At 36.3% G+C, this 16080-nt stretch overlaps 6 protein-coding genes across 6 annotated transcripts; 2 read left to right on the top strand and 4 right to left on the bottom strand.

The window, feature by feature from the left end:
- Window positions 1–4921: 4921 nt before the first annotated feature.
- On the bottom strand, window positions 4922–5131 carry B0P05DRAFT_472776 (uncharacterized protein; the record flags this gene model as incomplete). Its single annotated transcript, XM_051574700.1, has 1 exon — window positions 4922–5131. A coding segment is annotated over one exon (210 nt), but the record flags the coding sequence as incomplete, so codon positions are not given.
- Window positions 5132–5344: 213 nt separating this feature from the next.
- Window positions 5345–6686, top strand: B0P05DRAFT_547372 (NADP-dependent oxidoreductase domain-containing protein). Its single transcript, XM_051578874.1, has 5 exons — window positions 5345–5417; window positions 5472–5876; window positions 5926–6021; window positions 6075–6383; window positions 6433–6686. The coding sequence occupies exons 1-5, from the start codon at window positions 5367–5369 to the stop codon at window positions 6601–6603; spliced, it is 1032 nt and encodes a 343-aa protein (XP_051433495.1). The 5' UTR covers window positions 5345–5366; the 3' UTR covers window positions 6604–6686.
- Window positions 6687–6835: 149 nt separating this feature from the next.
- Window positions 6836–8820, bottom strand: B0P05DRAFT_572732 (glucoamylase glam; the record flags this gene model as incomplete). Its single annotated transcript, XM_051581457.1, has 4 exons — window positions 6836–8259; window positions 8329–8383; window positions 8448–8624; window positions 8671–8820. The coding sequence occupies 4 exons, from the start codon at window positions 8818–8820 to the stop codon at window positions 6836–6838; spliced, it is 1806 nt and encodes a 601-aa protein (XP_051433494.1).
- Window positions 8821–9665: 845 nt separating this feature from the next.
- Window positions 9666–12985, bottom strand: B0P05DRAFT_547368 (autophagy-related protein 13-domain-containing protein). The gene is made up of 7 exons (XM_051578873.1): window positions 12666–12985; window positions 12506–12619; window positions 12206–12453; window positions 11872–12153; window positions 11578–11827; window positions 11348–11513; window positions 9666–11294 (listed from the first exon to the last, which is right to left on the bottom strand). The coding sequence occupies exons 1-7, from the start codon at window positions 12756–12758 to the stop codon at window positions 9892–9894; spliced, it is 2556 nt and encodes an 851-aa protein (XP_051433493.1). The 5' UTR covers window positions 12759–12985; the 3' UTR covers window positions 9666–9891.
- Window positions 12986–13177: 192 nt separating this feature from the next.
- On the top strand, window positions 13178–13676 carry B0P05DRAFT_547363 (Tim10/DDP family zinc finger-domain-containing protein). The gene is made up of 4 exons (XM_051578872.1): window positions 13178–13267; window positions 13320–13415; window positions 13459–13560; window positions 13611–13676. Exons 1-4 carry the CDS (start codon window positions 13202–13204, stop codon window positions 13644–13646), a joined length of 300 nt encoding a protein of 99 aa, XP_051433492.1. The 5' UTR covers window positions 13178–13201; the 3' UTR covers window positions 13647–13676.
- Window positions 13677–13685: 9 nt separating this feature from the next.
- B0P05DRAFT_580053 (uncharacterized protein) lies at window positions 13686–15301 on the bottom strand (the record flags this gene model as incomplete). The annotated part of the gene is made up of 3 exons (XM_051581988.1): window positions 13686–13946; window positions 13994–14893; window positions 14942–15301. 3 exons carry the CDS (start codon window positions 15299–15301, stop codon window positions 13686–13688), a joined length of 1521 nt encoding a protein of 506 aa, XP_051433491.1.
- Between the last annotated feature and the right edge of the window lie 779 nt (window positions 15302–16080).

Genomic DNA, 16080 nt, shown 5'->3' with positions numbered 1-16080 from the left:
GTGACTGACAAAACATTTGAATAGGCGACGCTCTTTTTTTTTTTTTAGCACACTGATCCGAAATAAAAATTAACTGTTTGTAGTCATTTGAACTCAGCAACAAAGGTATTATGATACAAGAACCCTTCAATTTACCAAGATGATACTTAAATGCACTTAGTTCTTTATAGAGGATTTGTCGAAATGTTTATTCTAAGACAACATAAGAAGAAAAAAATTGATAACGAGTATGACCGCCTTTGGCATTAATCACGGCTTGGTATTGGTAGTATGAATATAATGAGTTGAAACAATTATGCAATTAACAAAACAATGGTATTCAGCTATCCCCTCGTATTCATGTGACTATTTCACGTATACTGGCTAACATATGTTACTAATTAATCTCTCTTTTATCTTTCTTCTATTCTCTGCTCTTTCTTATAATCTAATTTTCGCTTGTTTTTCAACACGAAATTTTTTCCCCATAAAGTGTGAGTCCTATGTTCATTTGTCTCATATTTGCATTATAAAATGCCTATAATTTCATTTTCCCATGATATTTGACACTTATAATAGTATGCAATACTTTATGAAACTCTATACCTGATGCATTTTATATGGCGTCCAGGGTAAAAGCGCTCAAATCAAGGCTTAAACATATCATTTTTTGATGTGCCATTGCTCGGCAACTAGAAACTGAATGGTACAATTGGTTTGATAGCTACGTGAGAACTATTCTATGATCCATAGGGACTTACAAGAGCTTTCGAATATAAAAAAGAAGTTCATCAAAAATTTCTGAATGTCAGATTGACCCTAATGTAGGTCTAATCTATTCGATATGATGCGAGACCAGTTCTGAATAATTTTAACAGAAAGAAAACGAGTTTACTGAGACGAAAAAGTTGAATCAGTCTAAGTATTGCCTTCGAATCTGCATTCAAAGTTCATTATACACTGTAACCAGTACAAAAGAGGCCCTTCTCAGTAGATACTGATTAGTAGATTAGCACTTTTTTTATACATCATTTGATGCGTAAAATATAAGCGAGCATATCGCTCTGTAACACTTGGCAATTTTGAGGTCAAAAGGAAGAGTTTTGGACACAATAAACAATAGATACCTTGAAAGAAGCGGGTTCGATATTTAAATGTCGACCTTCTCTCTTTTTTTTGTTTGTTCTTTTTTTTTTTCTTGCTAGATATCACCTTTGTGGCTAGAAGTGCAAAAACCTATAGATATATCAGAAAGACATATTAAGCAAGGTTTACAGTCTTGTATTGCATATTGAGCGACGTAGAGCTAAATAGCTACTTAATACTAAATGTCTACTGAAAAGGATCTCTCTTGTACTACTTACAGTGTGCAACAAGCTTTGAATACAGATTTGATGGAAATTTTGAAATAAATCCAACCTTTCCATTTTAGCAAACCTGCTTTCTTTTTGTCAGAAGTACCCAAAAATGGTCTCATTTCATATCGGCTGGATCAGATTTACATTGGGTCAATCTGACTTTCCAACATCTCATTAAAAAGATACTTGATTCCCTTAAAAAAAGGAATGGGGATGTTTGCTTATAAAAAATGTCAAAGCGTTGGGAAACTTAGTTTAACTTTATGATGTACGCTATATTAAAAGTGGCCTTTGGTGTATGTATTAGATATGGTATAAATTGCCATATACCCACAACTCCAATTTGGTTACTGACTTTTTCTGTAGTAAAAGATACATCCAGCTCAAAGGTATATTGTCATTTGTATGATTCAATGAAATCAATGGTATGTTTTCTTAAGAAGAACATCAAACATCAATGCACATTTATACACTTAAGAGTATTTTCTCTTGTTACACATGCCATTTGGATTACTTTATTGACTATTGAATTTATTGAAATATGTATATGTATATCTACAAAATGGACAACCACAGCATCAGATAGATTGCAAAGATGCAATAATTCTTGAAGCTATAACTTGTTCAAAATCAAAACAAATCTACCTCAAATACAAAGTCTTAGGACTGGAAGTCACTCAAGGCCTATCATTCATCATCAAATGCCATTTAATAGCAAGGAATAGCAAAGCAGTAGAGAAAAATGTATGTGTTTTGAATTTTCAAAATTAATTTGCTCCTTAACGTAATGGACTCAAAAAAACAATTCTTATCAGTTTTTTGACCTTTTTTTTTATATAATATCTGCAAAATTTATGTAAATTTTTTGACAAAATTTATCTTAATTTTTTGACAAAATTTTTTTTAATCTAATTCTTTCAAAATTAAAGGCACTGCAGCATAAGCGATGGAAGGAATCTTCCATTGAATGTAGAAATGGAAACTTTTGGCTAAACCTCTACTCAAATATGAAAGATTTCTTCCACCGATGGAAGAAAAATGCAAATCTAAAAATGGTTGATTTCCATAAATGTTTTTCTGTTGGCATAAGTAGCATACTTGCGCATTGATATTAATTTTGTTAAATCCATACTCAAAGTTTGTTAATTTATTGATTTTATAGAAAAGACCCCTTTGAACACATAGCCTTTGACTGCTCGAACTCAACCAATACATAAGAATGGCTTTACTAAGCTAAAAACATCTTAAGAGAACAAGGGCAAAAAAGAAATACAGAGGAGAGCGTTGATCCAGTGGTGTGTCTGGGCGTGGGTCTGTAATCAGAGAAGAAATGGAAACATTTGGTTGGATGTTAGAAGGAGTAGATTGCTTGTGATAGCATGTTACATAAAGGTAATTTGAGATAAAAGTAAATGTATAGAGGTCCATTTTGTATTTCAATAAAGTATAGAGCGGTCAGTCTTGTGTATCTCTGTGAGGAAACAGTTTACAATCCTCTGAAAGACAAAGAGCTTAGTCAAGGACACTTTTGCATTCTTTGAAGCCACCTTGAGTAGTGTCTAAGGACGATGCTTGGCCTTGGAGAAGTCCCTTAATAAATTTTTTGAACTTTCTTCTAAAATCAGTAGCCAGACTAATTAGGCAGTAACTGGCTGGATCAGTCGGGTTGCCTTTCTCATGAATTGGAACTGCTTGCGACTCGTTAATAGTGAGGCGTGTATGGCTAACACTAGTATAGATAAAAAGCATAAAAAATTATGGTACCACTAAAGCTTGTGACATTTATACAAAGGGTAAAGCTATAGCCATAAAAAGACCACGGTAATAGCCGTAGATGTCAGAATGTAATGGATTTACCAAAAAAAAAAAAAAAAAAAAAAAAAAAAAAAAAACATATATTTTAAATTTCGATAATATTTATGCCAACATTCGAGTATGCCACTTGTGTACTAAAAAAAAAAAAATCTACAATGACAAAATAAAAAAGTAGAAAACTTCTGATTTTTCTGCCTAAAATTAAAAAAACAAGCTTGTTTTTCAATCTTTCTGTTTTAAATATAAAACAAGTCTACCAGATGATAATCTTACTGTTTTAGTTTAAAGAAGAGATTACTGGTTGGTAGACTCGGTTTTTATCTCAAAACAGAGAAATCCAAAAACAAGCTTGTTTTTTTAATTTTAGGCAGAAAAATCAGAAGTTTTCTACTTTTTTTATTTTGTCATTGTAGATTTTTTTTTTTTTAGTACACAAGTGGCATACTCGAATGTTGGCATAAATATTATCGAAATTTAAAATATATGTTTTTTTTTTTTTTTTTTTTTTTTTTTTTTTTGGTAAATCCATTACATTCTGACATCTACGGCTATTACCGTGGTCTTTTTATGGCTATAGCTTTACCCTTTGTATAAATGTCACAAGCTTTAGTGGTACCATAATTTTTTATGCTTTTTATCTATACTAGTGTTAGCCATACACGCCTCACTATTAACGAGTCGCAAGCAGTTCCAATTCATGAGAAAGGCAACCCGACTGATCCAGCCAGTTACTGCCTAATTAGTCTGGCTACTGATTTTAGAAGAAAGTTCAAAAAATTTATTAAGGGACTTCTCCAAGGCCAAGCATCGTCCTTAGACACTACTCAAGGTGGCTTCAAAGAATGCAAAAGTGTCCTTGACTAAGCTCTTTGTCTTTCAGAGGATTGTAAACTGTTTCCTCACAGAGATACACAAGACTGACCGCTCTATACTTTATTGAAATACAAAATGGACCTCTATACATTTACTTTTATCTCAAATTACCTTTATGTAACATGCTATCACAAGCAATCTACTCCTTCTAACATCCAACCAAATGTTTCCATTTCTTCTCTGATTACAGACCCACGCCCAGACACACCACTGGATCAACGCTCTCCTCTGTATTTCTTTTTTGCCCTTGTTCTCTTAAGATGTTTTTAGCTTAGTAAAGCCATTCTTATGTATTGGTTGAGTTCGAGCAGTCAAAGGCTATGTGTTCAAAGGGGTCTTTTCTATAAAATCAATAAATTAACAAACTTTGAGTATGGATTTAACAAAATTAATATCAATGCGCAAGTATGCTACTTATGCCAACAGAAAAACATTTATGGAAATCAACCATTTTTAGATTTGCATTTTTCTTCCATCGGTGGAAGAAATCTTTCATATTTGAGTAGAGGTTTAGCCAAAAGTTTCCATTTCTACATTCAATGGAAGATTCCTTCCATCGCTTATGCTGCAGTGCCTTTAATTTTGAAAGAATTAGATTAAAAAAAATTTTGTCAAAAAATTAAGATAAATTTTGTCAAAAAATTTACATAAATTTTGCAGATATTATATAAAAAAATATTGTTTAAAGCATTTATACTCTTACACGAACATACTTTCGTGCTTTTTAATATGATTATATAATGTGGTGCGATTAGTCTTGTCTTCTTGACAGACATGGCAACGAAATGTACGCAACACACAATTCATAAATTCAACAGAAGATAAAGAAAAGAAATACTACTAAAACAGGAAGGATTTCTTCGTTTTTTTTTATTTTATAATGATGTAAAGTATATTTATATAATAACCTTATTCCGGCAGCTGTGAAACTGGTTAACAAAATACTGAATGATATTCTGAAGGTATTCAACAGGCACGGCCTCACTAGCTTCGATAATTCTTGTAGTAAGTGTTTCAACATCTTTGAGCATATTGCGTTTTATTTTACCTTTAAGAATTACACGGAAATTTTCGATAGGGTTAAGTTCGGGCGAATAGCGAGGAAGGCACAAATGTTAATTTGAAAAATTGCAAAAGTTTCCCAAATGCTGTTATTTGATTTTTCACAATACGCTATTTGGAAATTTTGTACACGCTCATTGAGATTTTGAGAACCACTGATTGGATAATGTTTTTCACGCTTATTAATTTTTTATTTTTATGACAATTGGATTTTCAGAAACCGCTGAAATACGCCATTTAGGACCGCGCACTGTACATCTTTTCTTCTTGATTGTAAAAATGTCTGATACTAAAATGCAATATGTTCGTTTTGGAAACACGGGTTTGCGTGTGAGTAGTTTTTTTTTGCATGTATTTTATTTATTCATGAAACGCTTTTGATAGGTTTCTCGCTTGACTTTAGGATGCATGTCATATGGTACTTCCAAGTGGCAGTCTTGGGTCAAGGACGAAGAAGAGTCTCTCGGATTGATTGGAAAAGCTTATGACGCAGGTATCAACTTCTTTGATACAGCCGATGTCTATTCCAATGGTGAAAGCGAGCGTATTCTCGGTAAGGCTATCAAAAAGTTCAACATGCCTCGGTCCCGTATCGTCGTCGCCACCAAGGTTTTCTTTCCTTTGACTGAATCCAACAGTCTTGCAGCCGGCGCAAACAATGATCAAAACCCAGACTTGGTCAATCGTCATGGGTTGTCTCGTAAGCATATCTTTGATGCTGTCGATGCTTCTTTGGAACGGCTGGGTTTGGATTATATTGACTTGTATCAAATCCATCGTGTTGATCATGTAAGTATTAGCAGTGATGAAAGGAATACGGTAGCTTATCCATGTAAAGAATACACCTTTTGAAGAAACAATGGAAGCATTGAATGACCTAGTTCGCTCAGGAAAAATTAGATATATTGGATGTAGCTCATGTTATGCATGGGAGGTAAACTTTATATGTTCACCAATGATAGAAAGGGTTAAACAGTTTTTGAATAGTTCCAGAAGATGAACAACATTGCCGAGAAACGAGGTTGGGCTAAATTCGTCTCGATGCAAAACTGTTACAACCTCATTTACCGTGAAGAAGAACGAGAAATGATTCCCTACTGCAAAGACGCTGGTATTGCTATCATTCCTTGGTCTCCTTTAGCAAGAGGTGTTTTGACTGGCAAGAACCGTAACACAACACGTACAGAAAGCGATAAAGCTATTGAGAGGTTCTTTACCAAAGAGCAACAGAGCAACGACTTTGTTATTGATCGCGTAGTTGAAATTGCTGAGAAACTTGGTCATACTCCTTCGCAGGTAAGTGAATCAATGCCTTTCTTCTTTGATTTCTTATACCTTGATTTAGATTGCATTAGCATGGATGTTGCATAAACCTGAGGTTACATCCCCTATTGTAGGTATTGGTAAAGAACATCATTTATACGATCTCATTGGTGCGCTTGATGTCAAATTGAGTGAGCGAGACATAAAATATCTTGAAGAGCCATATGTTCCTCGCAATCTTATTCCTATGTAAATTTCTGTTTCATTGAAATAAAATGAGGTTTTATAACAAAAGAGCACATTTCTATAGCTGTGTTTCTTTTGACATTATTCTAACATTGATCTAATTTTTTTTTGTTGATTCTTGCACCAACCTTTCCCTTACTGGACTTCATTAGAAATAAATTAATGATAAATAGTACAATTTATTGATAGCAATGATGATATAAAAAATTAAAAATGAAATCGTGTCAACAAGAATCGACTTAAGCTACAGGAGCACCTGTCTTGGCAAGAGCAGCAGTAATCAAACTGGCGTGAGACCAAGTCAAATCGCGAGCACCAGTCATGACACCGCTATCACGACCGAATTGTTCAGACATAGAACCATTGGTGGCAGCATGAACCTTAACAGTAGAGAAGAAATTGTCAGCAGCAAGAGCAACATTTTGAGTCAAGGTGTTAAAGGCAGAGGTACCAACAGTGTACTTGGTACCAACAGAAGCACTGCTATCAAACTTCTTGAAGAAGTTGAAGTTAACATTAGTGACGGTGACACCACCGTTGTTGGTCCATTCCTTGATAGCACGGTAGTAGAGCTCAGCATAAGTATTAGTGGCAATGAACCAAGGGTTACCTTGAGAGTTACCGTTACCATTGTAAGTGTCTTCAGGGTATCTACCGATAGAGTTACCGAGCCAGCTGGGCAAGTTTTGGTTAACACCGTAAATAGAAGCAAATTTACTTTCAACAGCAACAGCAGTAGCGAGAATTCTTTCGGAACCAGGAGTGTAGAAACCGTCATCGAGACTACCAACATTAGCAGCAATCAAGTTAGCAACATCATAACCAGCCTTGTTGACACCACCAGTGACGCTTTGACTGACAGCAACATAGTTGTTGGAAGAAGACCAGAAGGTGTCAATCTTGGTCTTGATAGAGTTGGCAGTGTTGGTGTAAGTACTGGCACGAGTAGAATCACCGTTACGAGAAGCAAAGTTGGCACCCAAAATCAAAGAACGACGCATGACCATCAAAGTGTAAAAGTGAACACCATTAACTTCTTCCCACAAATCGAAACAACCGTTAGACCAAACATTGACAACGTAGTCCAAATCCTTGTAGATAGCAGGACGCAAGGTACCAGTTACATAGGTAGCATCACCAGTTTGTTTCAAGATACTGTCAGCAATCAAGATGAATGTATCAGCACGTTCAGCAGGGCCATCATTTTGAGGACGGCCCCATGCACCGCTGTAGCCAGAACCATCCTTGTTAAACTTGGGTTCACCGAGACAGTTACAGATAGTAGAAGTAGATTGAGAGTTGACAGAGAAAGTAACATAGTCCTTCAAAAGACCAAGGTAAGTGCTGTTACCAGCTAAGGTACGGTTGTAGTCATTGGCAATAACATGGCCGACTAAAGCAGCATCACGGGTCCAGGCATAGAAATAGTCAGGGTTAGCAGTAGACAAAGAAGCAGCAATGAAACCCTTGACAGTACCAGCAGGGTTGATGTTACGGAGCATGGCAAAACGACTGGTTTCAATTTGACCCTTGAGCCAAGAAGAAATGGTAGAGTTGCCAGAGGGGAAGACAGTACTTGTAGAAGTAGGGCCAATGGTAGTAGTAGTCTTGGTGGCTCCAGAAGAAGTAGTGGTAGTAGTGGTAGTAGGGGTGCTTGCACTCACTAAATTGATACAATTAAAGCCTTTGTGTTAGTGTAACTGATATTTCATGCAACATGTGAATTACATACCTTGATAGTTCTTTGTACCATTGTTATCATAGTAAGTCTTGCCAGCAACGACATACTGAATACAGATGATGATGTTAGTAAAGCTAATTTGTCATACATGTTTCCTTTTTTTTTTATACCTTGATATAGAATTGCTTGATGCTAGGAACAGAAGAAGAGAAAGTCCAGTATTCGTAATTGCTACCTGAAATAGAAGAAGAATAGCTGGCAGCAATGGTGTTACCATTGTTATTCCAGTTATCAGAGCCATCAGAGTAAACGACAGTAACAGTCTTTTCGTAAGCAATGTTTTGAACCTAAAGCAAATTCAGAATGACTATTCGCTTCCTCTCAATTACTTACATAAATTTGACCTGAAAGAGTAGAGCCATCATAGTTGAAGGACTTAACTTGAACTTGAGCTGAAGTAGGAACAGTTTCAGCTACAACAGTAACAGTCAAGTAAGTGACAATGAGAAGGATAGGCTTCTTAAAAAGCTTGGAGAAAACCATATTGTTTGATGATGATAAAAAAAAAAGAATTGCTTCAAAACTTGTCCTTTTTATATAAAAAACATTTGACACAGAAAGAAAAACTCAGCTCTTTGCACAAGAAGCAAACTGAATTCGACAAGAAAAAATAAGAATAAACTTTCAAAGAATGTTAGACTGTATAATAACATTGAAGCAAATGTGAATTTCCGGTATATTCTTTTGTTTCCCTTTTTTTTCAGCCATTACCCAAACACAAAAAAAAACTTGTATTAGCAATGACGGATAGGCTTGATCGAGCGTATACAATGTACAATCTGAGAAATTTTCATGCGCAACAATACATACTATATGCCGATCATGTTTCCCTCTTTTCTCTCTTCCGAGGTAGGCTCGACTTATTGTTTTGTACACAATAGAAAAATGTCAATACTCGCCTATTCCCCACAGTTTAATTTTTTCCTTTTCAGGTATACATTTGTAGAACAAAGGTAAAAGAACTGGAACAACTTTTCGTTGTTTAACAATGACACAAAATAGACCGTTTCATCTATTCTGTGTTTTCCAGCAGTTAAGAATCGTGTGGACGTTTCCTGAAAGATGAAGGGAGGTTTAGTTAGAATCCATTATTGGTAGATTCATGCGTTGATGTAACAATGGGATTATGCATATCTCGATTTTATTACCTTGTGATTTTTCACATCATTTAGCCTATGGAAGAGTACAGCAAGACGGTTCAAAATTCATTAGATGGATGGGAAAAGATGAAAAAATGTTCTTGGGATTACAATTGGTGTTCATAAGAAAAATGATGTTGGTTACAAATTGATAGAACCTTGTATTACATTACATAAAGAAAATTACAATTCGCTTGCCCAGTGTAAGGATTTATTATTGCTAACAAAAAAAAAAGAGAAGAATAAAAAGTATAGAAGAGTGAATATAGCATGTTATTTCATACGTGTGTTTGAGAGAGAGAAAAAGAGAAAGTATTATGTTGTTTATATGTATATATATGTGTATTTGTGTGCTTGTTAGTGCCTAAGAAAAAAAAAAGATCTAATATTACAAAAAAAAGGGGGTTATGTATATTCACCAAGCATCAAATGGCATGGTGGGTTTAGGAATAACAGCTGTCGTTTCTTTCTCTTGTTCTTCAGTATGAGTTGACATGGTTTGTAACCGTTGCAAAAGAGGAGGCGACAAGGGCGTAGGTGTTACCTCAAGAAATTGATCATAGTTGGTAGGCGATGTAGAAGTCGAAGCTGACTTGATAAACATTTTGTGTCGATTATTGAACACCATTTCATGTTGTTTGTTAGGTGGTGTAGTAGATGCTCGAGGAGGTCCTTCGCATTCAAGCTCACTCATTTTAAACACAAGTGAATCATCGTCATCCATGACGGAAGCTCTATGACTTGAATGATTATCTGTAGAATGATCTTGCATCAATAAACTACTGCCTCCACTACGATTGTACAGATCGCTGGAGCTTTCTCCTTCGCCTCGAGTAATGCTACTGAGTGGACGTATGGTACTTCCACGACCAACGGACCTGGGTCGAGGTTGTGCAATGGCATGACGTTCAGTAGAAGCAGTATTAGCAACCATATTAGTGGGATGATTATTATCATGATGAGCAGTCATGGTGGTAGTAGTAGCAGTAGTACCAGGCGTAGTCGTAATTCTGCTTATAGTATGACCTATATCGTGTCTGATTAGATGAAGCTCTTGACGATGATAATCTTGAGGGTAAGTTGAATAAGCTGACAGATCTTTCTCTCCACTTCCACCTTCACCATCATCATCACGTTGTTCTTGATCATGGCTATGACTAGAACGATGACCAATCTTTAATGCATTGGTCATCATCATATTCGACCTTAATTGAGGGTAACTTCGAGGAATATGGACAGGCGAAGTAGATCGTTGCTCTGCATGCAAAGGTGACGGTACAACAGGCTGATAAGAGCGTCCTGTAGACGAAGTAGACGAAACGGGCGAAATCGTATTTACAGCAGCACCCGTTGTGTCTTGATGATGAGGCTGTTGTTGAATTAACATACTTGAAGACAATGATTCTGACAAAGAATTGTGTGTTTCACGTAAATTCTGGAAATGAGATAATTTCATCATACTACTTGTTTCTGAATCAGACGCGGAAGAAAGCAAATCAGAGTTTCCTCTTTGTTGAAACAGCTTGAGTTCTTGATTTGATCCTACTAAACGAACAAAATCTTCAAGGTTATCATCGTCCTCTGCTTTGAAATAGATTGAACTCAAATCGCTTGTTCGAGACCAACGTCGCATCATCATGCTTGCACTCGAAGGTGATTCACGGCTTGGACTGGACGATTTGTACTTGTCAAAACTAGACGAGAACTCAATTTTTCGACTGAATGATCCACTATCCAAGGGCCGAGCAGAACGTTCAGAAGGTGTGGGTGAAGCAGCATATTGTCGTTGCGTCGCTAGCTGGGCGCCACTACTCCCGACTCCAGACACTAGTTAGGAATTTGCTTGTACATTAAATCTTCATGTTACTTACATATAGAATCTGCTTGAGGAGACGAAGAAAGAAAAGGAGATTTGAATGGTGATACAACAAATGGAGCAGATGCCCTACGACCTGTAGGTGATTCGCTACGCCCTATTTGTCGCAGAGAAGGTGGGCGGTTTTCTCTACTTGATGTGGATACAGAAGGCGTTAAATCCTAAATTTACAAGATATCAGATGATATGATCATTTTCTTATATATATTCACGCAAGATAGTTACCGCTTTTGTGTCCAAGGAAGATTGTTTAGACGAAAACATAGGCATGAGTTGTTCTTGAGCAGGAATTTGTTGATGTTGATGTTGTTGTTGTTGTTGTTGATGATGACGATGTTGATGTTGTTGGTATTTTGCCATAGTAGGTGTAAAAAACTGCTCATCCATATCAATAAATTGAGCACTGAGATCTCTCTCAGTATCTTCCACTCTAAAATCACAATTACGGCGATAAGTAACATTCAGTTTAAAGGTTCTATAAAAGCATCAATAAAGCGTGTTTCAATACGCCGTGTTTACCCTATAGGCGTAACAATATCCGAAAACTCATAGGTCTTTGTAGGCTTACGAGCATCGTTTTCCAAAATAGTAGAACCTAATGAAATCTCTTCGGGATATACAGTTGATGCAGAAGAAGACAAACGATAACCAATGGATAAGGCTGTATCGCTTGACTTGCGAATTTGGCGATATAGATCATAGCTCGGTAGTATTCTAGTTAAAGAATGTAAAGAGCGAAAAAACACAATGGATCGCTTATACAGGTTAGGTAAATCTACAGAGAAATCCGGCAATGGATGTCTACCAAGACATGAGTAAATAGAAAAGGAGGAAGGGGATGGCCATGGCTTACTTGAGACTCAATTCCCATGATTCAATCAAGATTTTATCAATATGCGTGTCTGCTTTGTTGAGTTCGATTCTTCCCCAACGTAAATTATCATCAGCAACAATCAATGACTGATTGAATGAGAGTTTAGACGTGTCTAAATAAATATCGAGAATCATAGGTGGTGGTTCTTTATCTGATTGAATGGCTATAGTCCTCCAATACTTAAGTTCTTCTTTTAATACTTCCACATCATCCGTAGCAATATTAAACTATAATAAATTCTTTTAAGAAAAAATTGCAATTTTGCATATAGACTAATACCCATTTGTTTATCTTTCTACTAGAAGAAGAGCCCTTTAAACTTGCTCTTTTACCATATCGTGTATCGTGACAACGTCCTTGTATAACTATCTGTACTGTTTTCGTATAAAAGTTCTATAGTAGAAATATCAATCATGCAGTCTGTTTATCTGTTATTTACTTGAATAATTTGATCTAGTTTAGAGTTACGTATGTTTGTAGATGTTGAGGGACCTGTTGGTATAGCAGAAGATGGGTTATTAGAAGATTGCATCACTTCTTGTCTGAGTGCATAAACTATGAAATAAACTCGTTATAGACTCCCAATCTCTAACCTTTCTTCTTGAGTATATAGAAAAAAAGAGAAAGAAAAAGAGAAAGATAGAGAGATAAAGAGAGTGAGAGTGAAGGGTTGATAAAAAGAAAGAAAATTACTTGTTGAAAAAGGAACAGAAATGCGCATTATCCATGATGATCACGTGCCCATTACCGCATCACTCCATGTCGAGTCCAGCTTATAAAAACCCATCGTCTTTGATTGGCGTCATTTTCAGTCATCATGGCAACCACCACACATAGCAACCGTATCGGAACAATCTTCATAAGCTTGTTTCCCGGTATACTTGGTTTGTTTCCCACCGAATGTGTCCGATTGCATAGATAAAATGAATGTCCGGTATGGCTGATCTTTACCCTGTTCTTTTTTCCTTTTTCTATATGGACTATTCAAAATATAACTTCGCTGAACAGGCACAGATCAATGCCATGATGGAACAGAGACAAGTAATGTAAAGCATGGCATGTTATTCATTGAGTATTAATCTTGATCAAAAAGATGAATGATTTTGTCAATATGTTTACAGGCCTTGTTGATCGATGCTTCAAACAATGTGCTAATGACTTTACAACAAAGGCTGTCACAGGAAGAGAAGTGAGTAAGACAGATAACAACATGATATACTTATGTGAGATAGGCTGCCTGTGTCAACAAATGTGCTGAGCGATTTTTAAAGCACTCTGAATTAGTGAGCAAGCGCTTTGGCGAAATTAGTCAACAACAGTCTGCTTTTATTGATGTAAGTCCTTATAAAAAATAAGCAAGAAAAAAAAACTAACTTTTGCATAGGTTCTTAACCAATCTATCAACCCTTCTTCTTTATAGACTACCTCTTCACTTGCATCATTGTAAATAAATCTCTTTTTATTTTTGAACAACATTTCCTAAACCATGCTCCTTCATGTATTCAGGACCATACTCTTGGTATTCTTGCTTTGTTATAAACGACTGCTTGTTTGATTCTTCTTGTGCAAACATAGCAGCACCTCTCCAAGCATCAAGGATAGGATCAAGAGCACGTTTAACTTTGATTCTAGTATTCACAGGAGAAATAGACTGAAGAGCAACATGAATTCTGTCAGAAAGACCTGGTAATTGACTAAATCCACCTGTCAAAAAGATATTCTAGATAGTATGTCAATCTTCTGTAGATCCGTTATGTGCTGGTTTACCTCTATTAATGCAGGTCTTTGACTGGTATCAAATGTCTTGACGATATCATTCACAGTCTCAATCAAACCAGCCTGATCTAAGCCAATAATACTAGGCTGGAACAAAACTTCAGGCACACGCATACGTTCAATGTTGACATGTAACTGATAACTTTGTTCCATATCTGTAGGGTCATAAAGTGGATAGACGCCTCTTGAAAGTAAATGCAACAATGTATTGGTAGGTGAAGACATGTTTTCATACAAATGCTCAGATGAAAACTCTGGATCATGTTGTAACAAAAGAGACTCGTATTGATTAAGTTCAGACAAGTCTTCTTCTTCCTCGTCTGACTCATCTTCACGACTGATTTCACGGTAAATAGCCCAGTCATCATCATCTTGACCAAACGTATCTTCTTCATTACCTTTTCTTCTACGCTTTGAAGTGGGTCCATCACTGGCTAGATTGGCAATGGATTTCATACGTAATTGAGAAGCACGGGATCTTCTGTCGGCTAGTTCTGAAGCAAGTCTTTTACGTTGCTTTAGTCGATCAACAACAGCTTGTCTTTTATCCTTGATTTTTGCAATCCATGAATCTGGATCCTCCAATCTTTTCTGTTCTTCTTGACGCGCCAATTCTTCTTCCCGTTGACGTGCTTCTTCTTTGGCTTTTTTGGCTCGTTGACGTGCATCATAATTGGCTTTCATAAGCTTCTGTTTACGTTTTTCTTTCTTGTCAGCTTCGTCGAGTTGATCGTCTGGAACATCTATGAGTGTAGTCATAGGTGGTTCTTTTTCTTCTACTTCTTCTATTCCGAGTTCTTTATTACGAGCACGCTGAATGGCCTTGTCAAGTTGGCCGATTGTATCGTCTAGATCTGCTTCATCCTTAAATCCTGCTTCTTTGATTTGAGCCTATACATAACATGAGTATGTATACACTATGGAACTATTCAAACTTACAAGCCAGTCTGTCTTTTTGATCGTGCCCTTCATATTCTTGAGATTCGTGAATGCTTCATATTGTTGTTCGCGAGCAACCAATTTCTCTAAGCGACTCTTGGCTGCTGCTTCACGTAATCGTCTGGCATTTTCTTCCTTCTTTATTGCCTGCCTATCTAATTCTTCTTGTGTCTTTTCTTCAATCATGGGTGCAGTAAATGGGAACTGAATAATACGATCCAAGTCACCCAATGTGGACCTTGATTCCAATACCTTCAATGTCGAATGATAATCTTTAGCTACAAATGCATGTCGCTCAACTAATTCTTGTGCTTGTCCAATCGACATTTTTGTAGGGAAAGTAGGATATTTGAGTTGCATCAATTTCAACATGTATTCAGAAGATTGTGTACCACCATAGGAAATACGCTTTGTACGAGAAAGAATGCCTTTGCCATTGATGGTAGGAATGATATGGGTTGTGTTGTTGCCTCCACTGATGATCATACCGCTTGATCCACCATTAGCATGATAACTAAAAAGTGAATCAATACCATAAGCTACAGAAGGTACATGATAGTTTTCAAACAACAATTCAGTCATGCCTAAATAAGCAACTTAGTAGAGAATAGATATGTATGGCAACCTTACGTGATCTACTGTATTTAGGTGTACATGGTGCTTCTGATAATACAATAGGATGCTGGACACTATTTGTGTTGATACCCAAGACAATAAAGATATAGTCCAGAATGGATTCCTATATAGGATCATAAGTAAAATTGTAGAAAGATGCCTTTGATTACCATTCTTTCAAAATCACACACCACATTGTTCTCAAAGGGAGAGCGTGCATTGGATTTAGCAGCTGGATCAGCCAAAGCATCCATGCCTACAGCCAATACTGATTGATTCAAACGACGATCTCTGTATTTAGATACAACATTATCAAAGATCACTAATCAAAATATAAGTCTTGATCAATCATCAGTCATTGAACTTACTAGAAGGAAGCTTCTCTGTTGCCCAACCCGCTTTACACGTACTAGAACCTAAATAAGAATAAGAATACATGATCATGATTGACCTTTATTTTACCATTGTCAATCACAATCGGCGTGTGATGAAGCGCGTATTTCTTGTAGTCATTTCTAATTTGA

The sequence above is a fragment of the Gilbertella persicaria genome (genome assembly GCF_025201335.1).
Source record: "Gilbertella persicaria strain CBS 190.32 chromosome Unknown B0P05scaffold_27, whole genome shotgun sequence".
Taxonomy (NCBI): domain Eukaryota; kingdom Fungi; phylum Mucoromycota; class Mucoromycetes; order Mucorales; family Choanephoraceae; genus Gilbertella; species Gilbertella persicaria.
The sequence above is the reverse complement of the archived record's forward strand: the minus strand, read 5'-3'. Positions and strand labels throughout refer to the sequence as shown.

What these genes read in the sequence shown, in the direction of transcription:
- B0P05DRAFT_547372 (XM_051578874.1), top strand. Translation starts at nt 5,367, where the DNA reads ATGTCTGATACTAAAATGCAATATGTTCGTTTTGGAAACACGGGTTTG. An exon ending in TTGGAAACACGGGTTTGCGT is followed by an intron (nt 5,418 to 5,471) that starts GTGAGTAGTTTT and finishes CGCTTTTGATAG; the next exon opens with GTTTCTCGCTTGACTTTAGG. An exon ending in GCTCATGTTATGCATGGGAG is followed by an intron (nt 6,022 to 6,074) that starts GTAAACTTTATA and finishes GTTTTTGAATAG; the next exon opens with TTCCAGAAGATGAACAACAT.
- B0P05DRAFT_547368 (XM_051578873.1), bottom strand. Translation starts at nt 12,758, where the DNA reads ATGCAATCTTCTAATAACCCATCTTCTGCTATACCAACAGGTCCCTCA. An exon ending in GTAGAAAGATAAACAAATGG is followed by an intron (nt 12,454 to 12,505) that starts GTATTAGTCTAT and finishes AATTTATTATAG; the next exon opens with TTTAATATTGCTACGGATGA. An exon ending in TCCTCAAGCAGATTCTATAT is followed by an intron (nt 11,295 to 11,347) that starts GTAAGTAACATG and finishes TAGTGTCTGGAG; the next exon opens with TCGGGAGTAGTGGCGCCCAG.
- B0P05DRAFT_547363 (XM_051578872.1), top strand. Translation starts at nt 13,202, where the DNA reads ATGGACTATTCAAAATATAACTTCGCTGAACAGGCACAGATCAATGCC. An exon ending in AGGCTGTCACAGGAAGAGAA is followed by an intron (nt 13,416 to 13,458) that starts GTGAGTAAGACA and finishes TATGTGAGATAG; the next exon opens with GCTGCCTGTGTCAACAAATG. An exon ending in AACAGTCTGCTTTTATTGAT is followed by an intron (nt 13,561 to 13,610) that starts GTAAGTCCTTAT and finishes ACTTTTGCATAG; the next exon opens with GTTCTTAACCAATCTATCAA.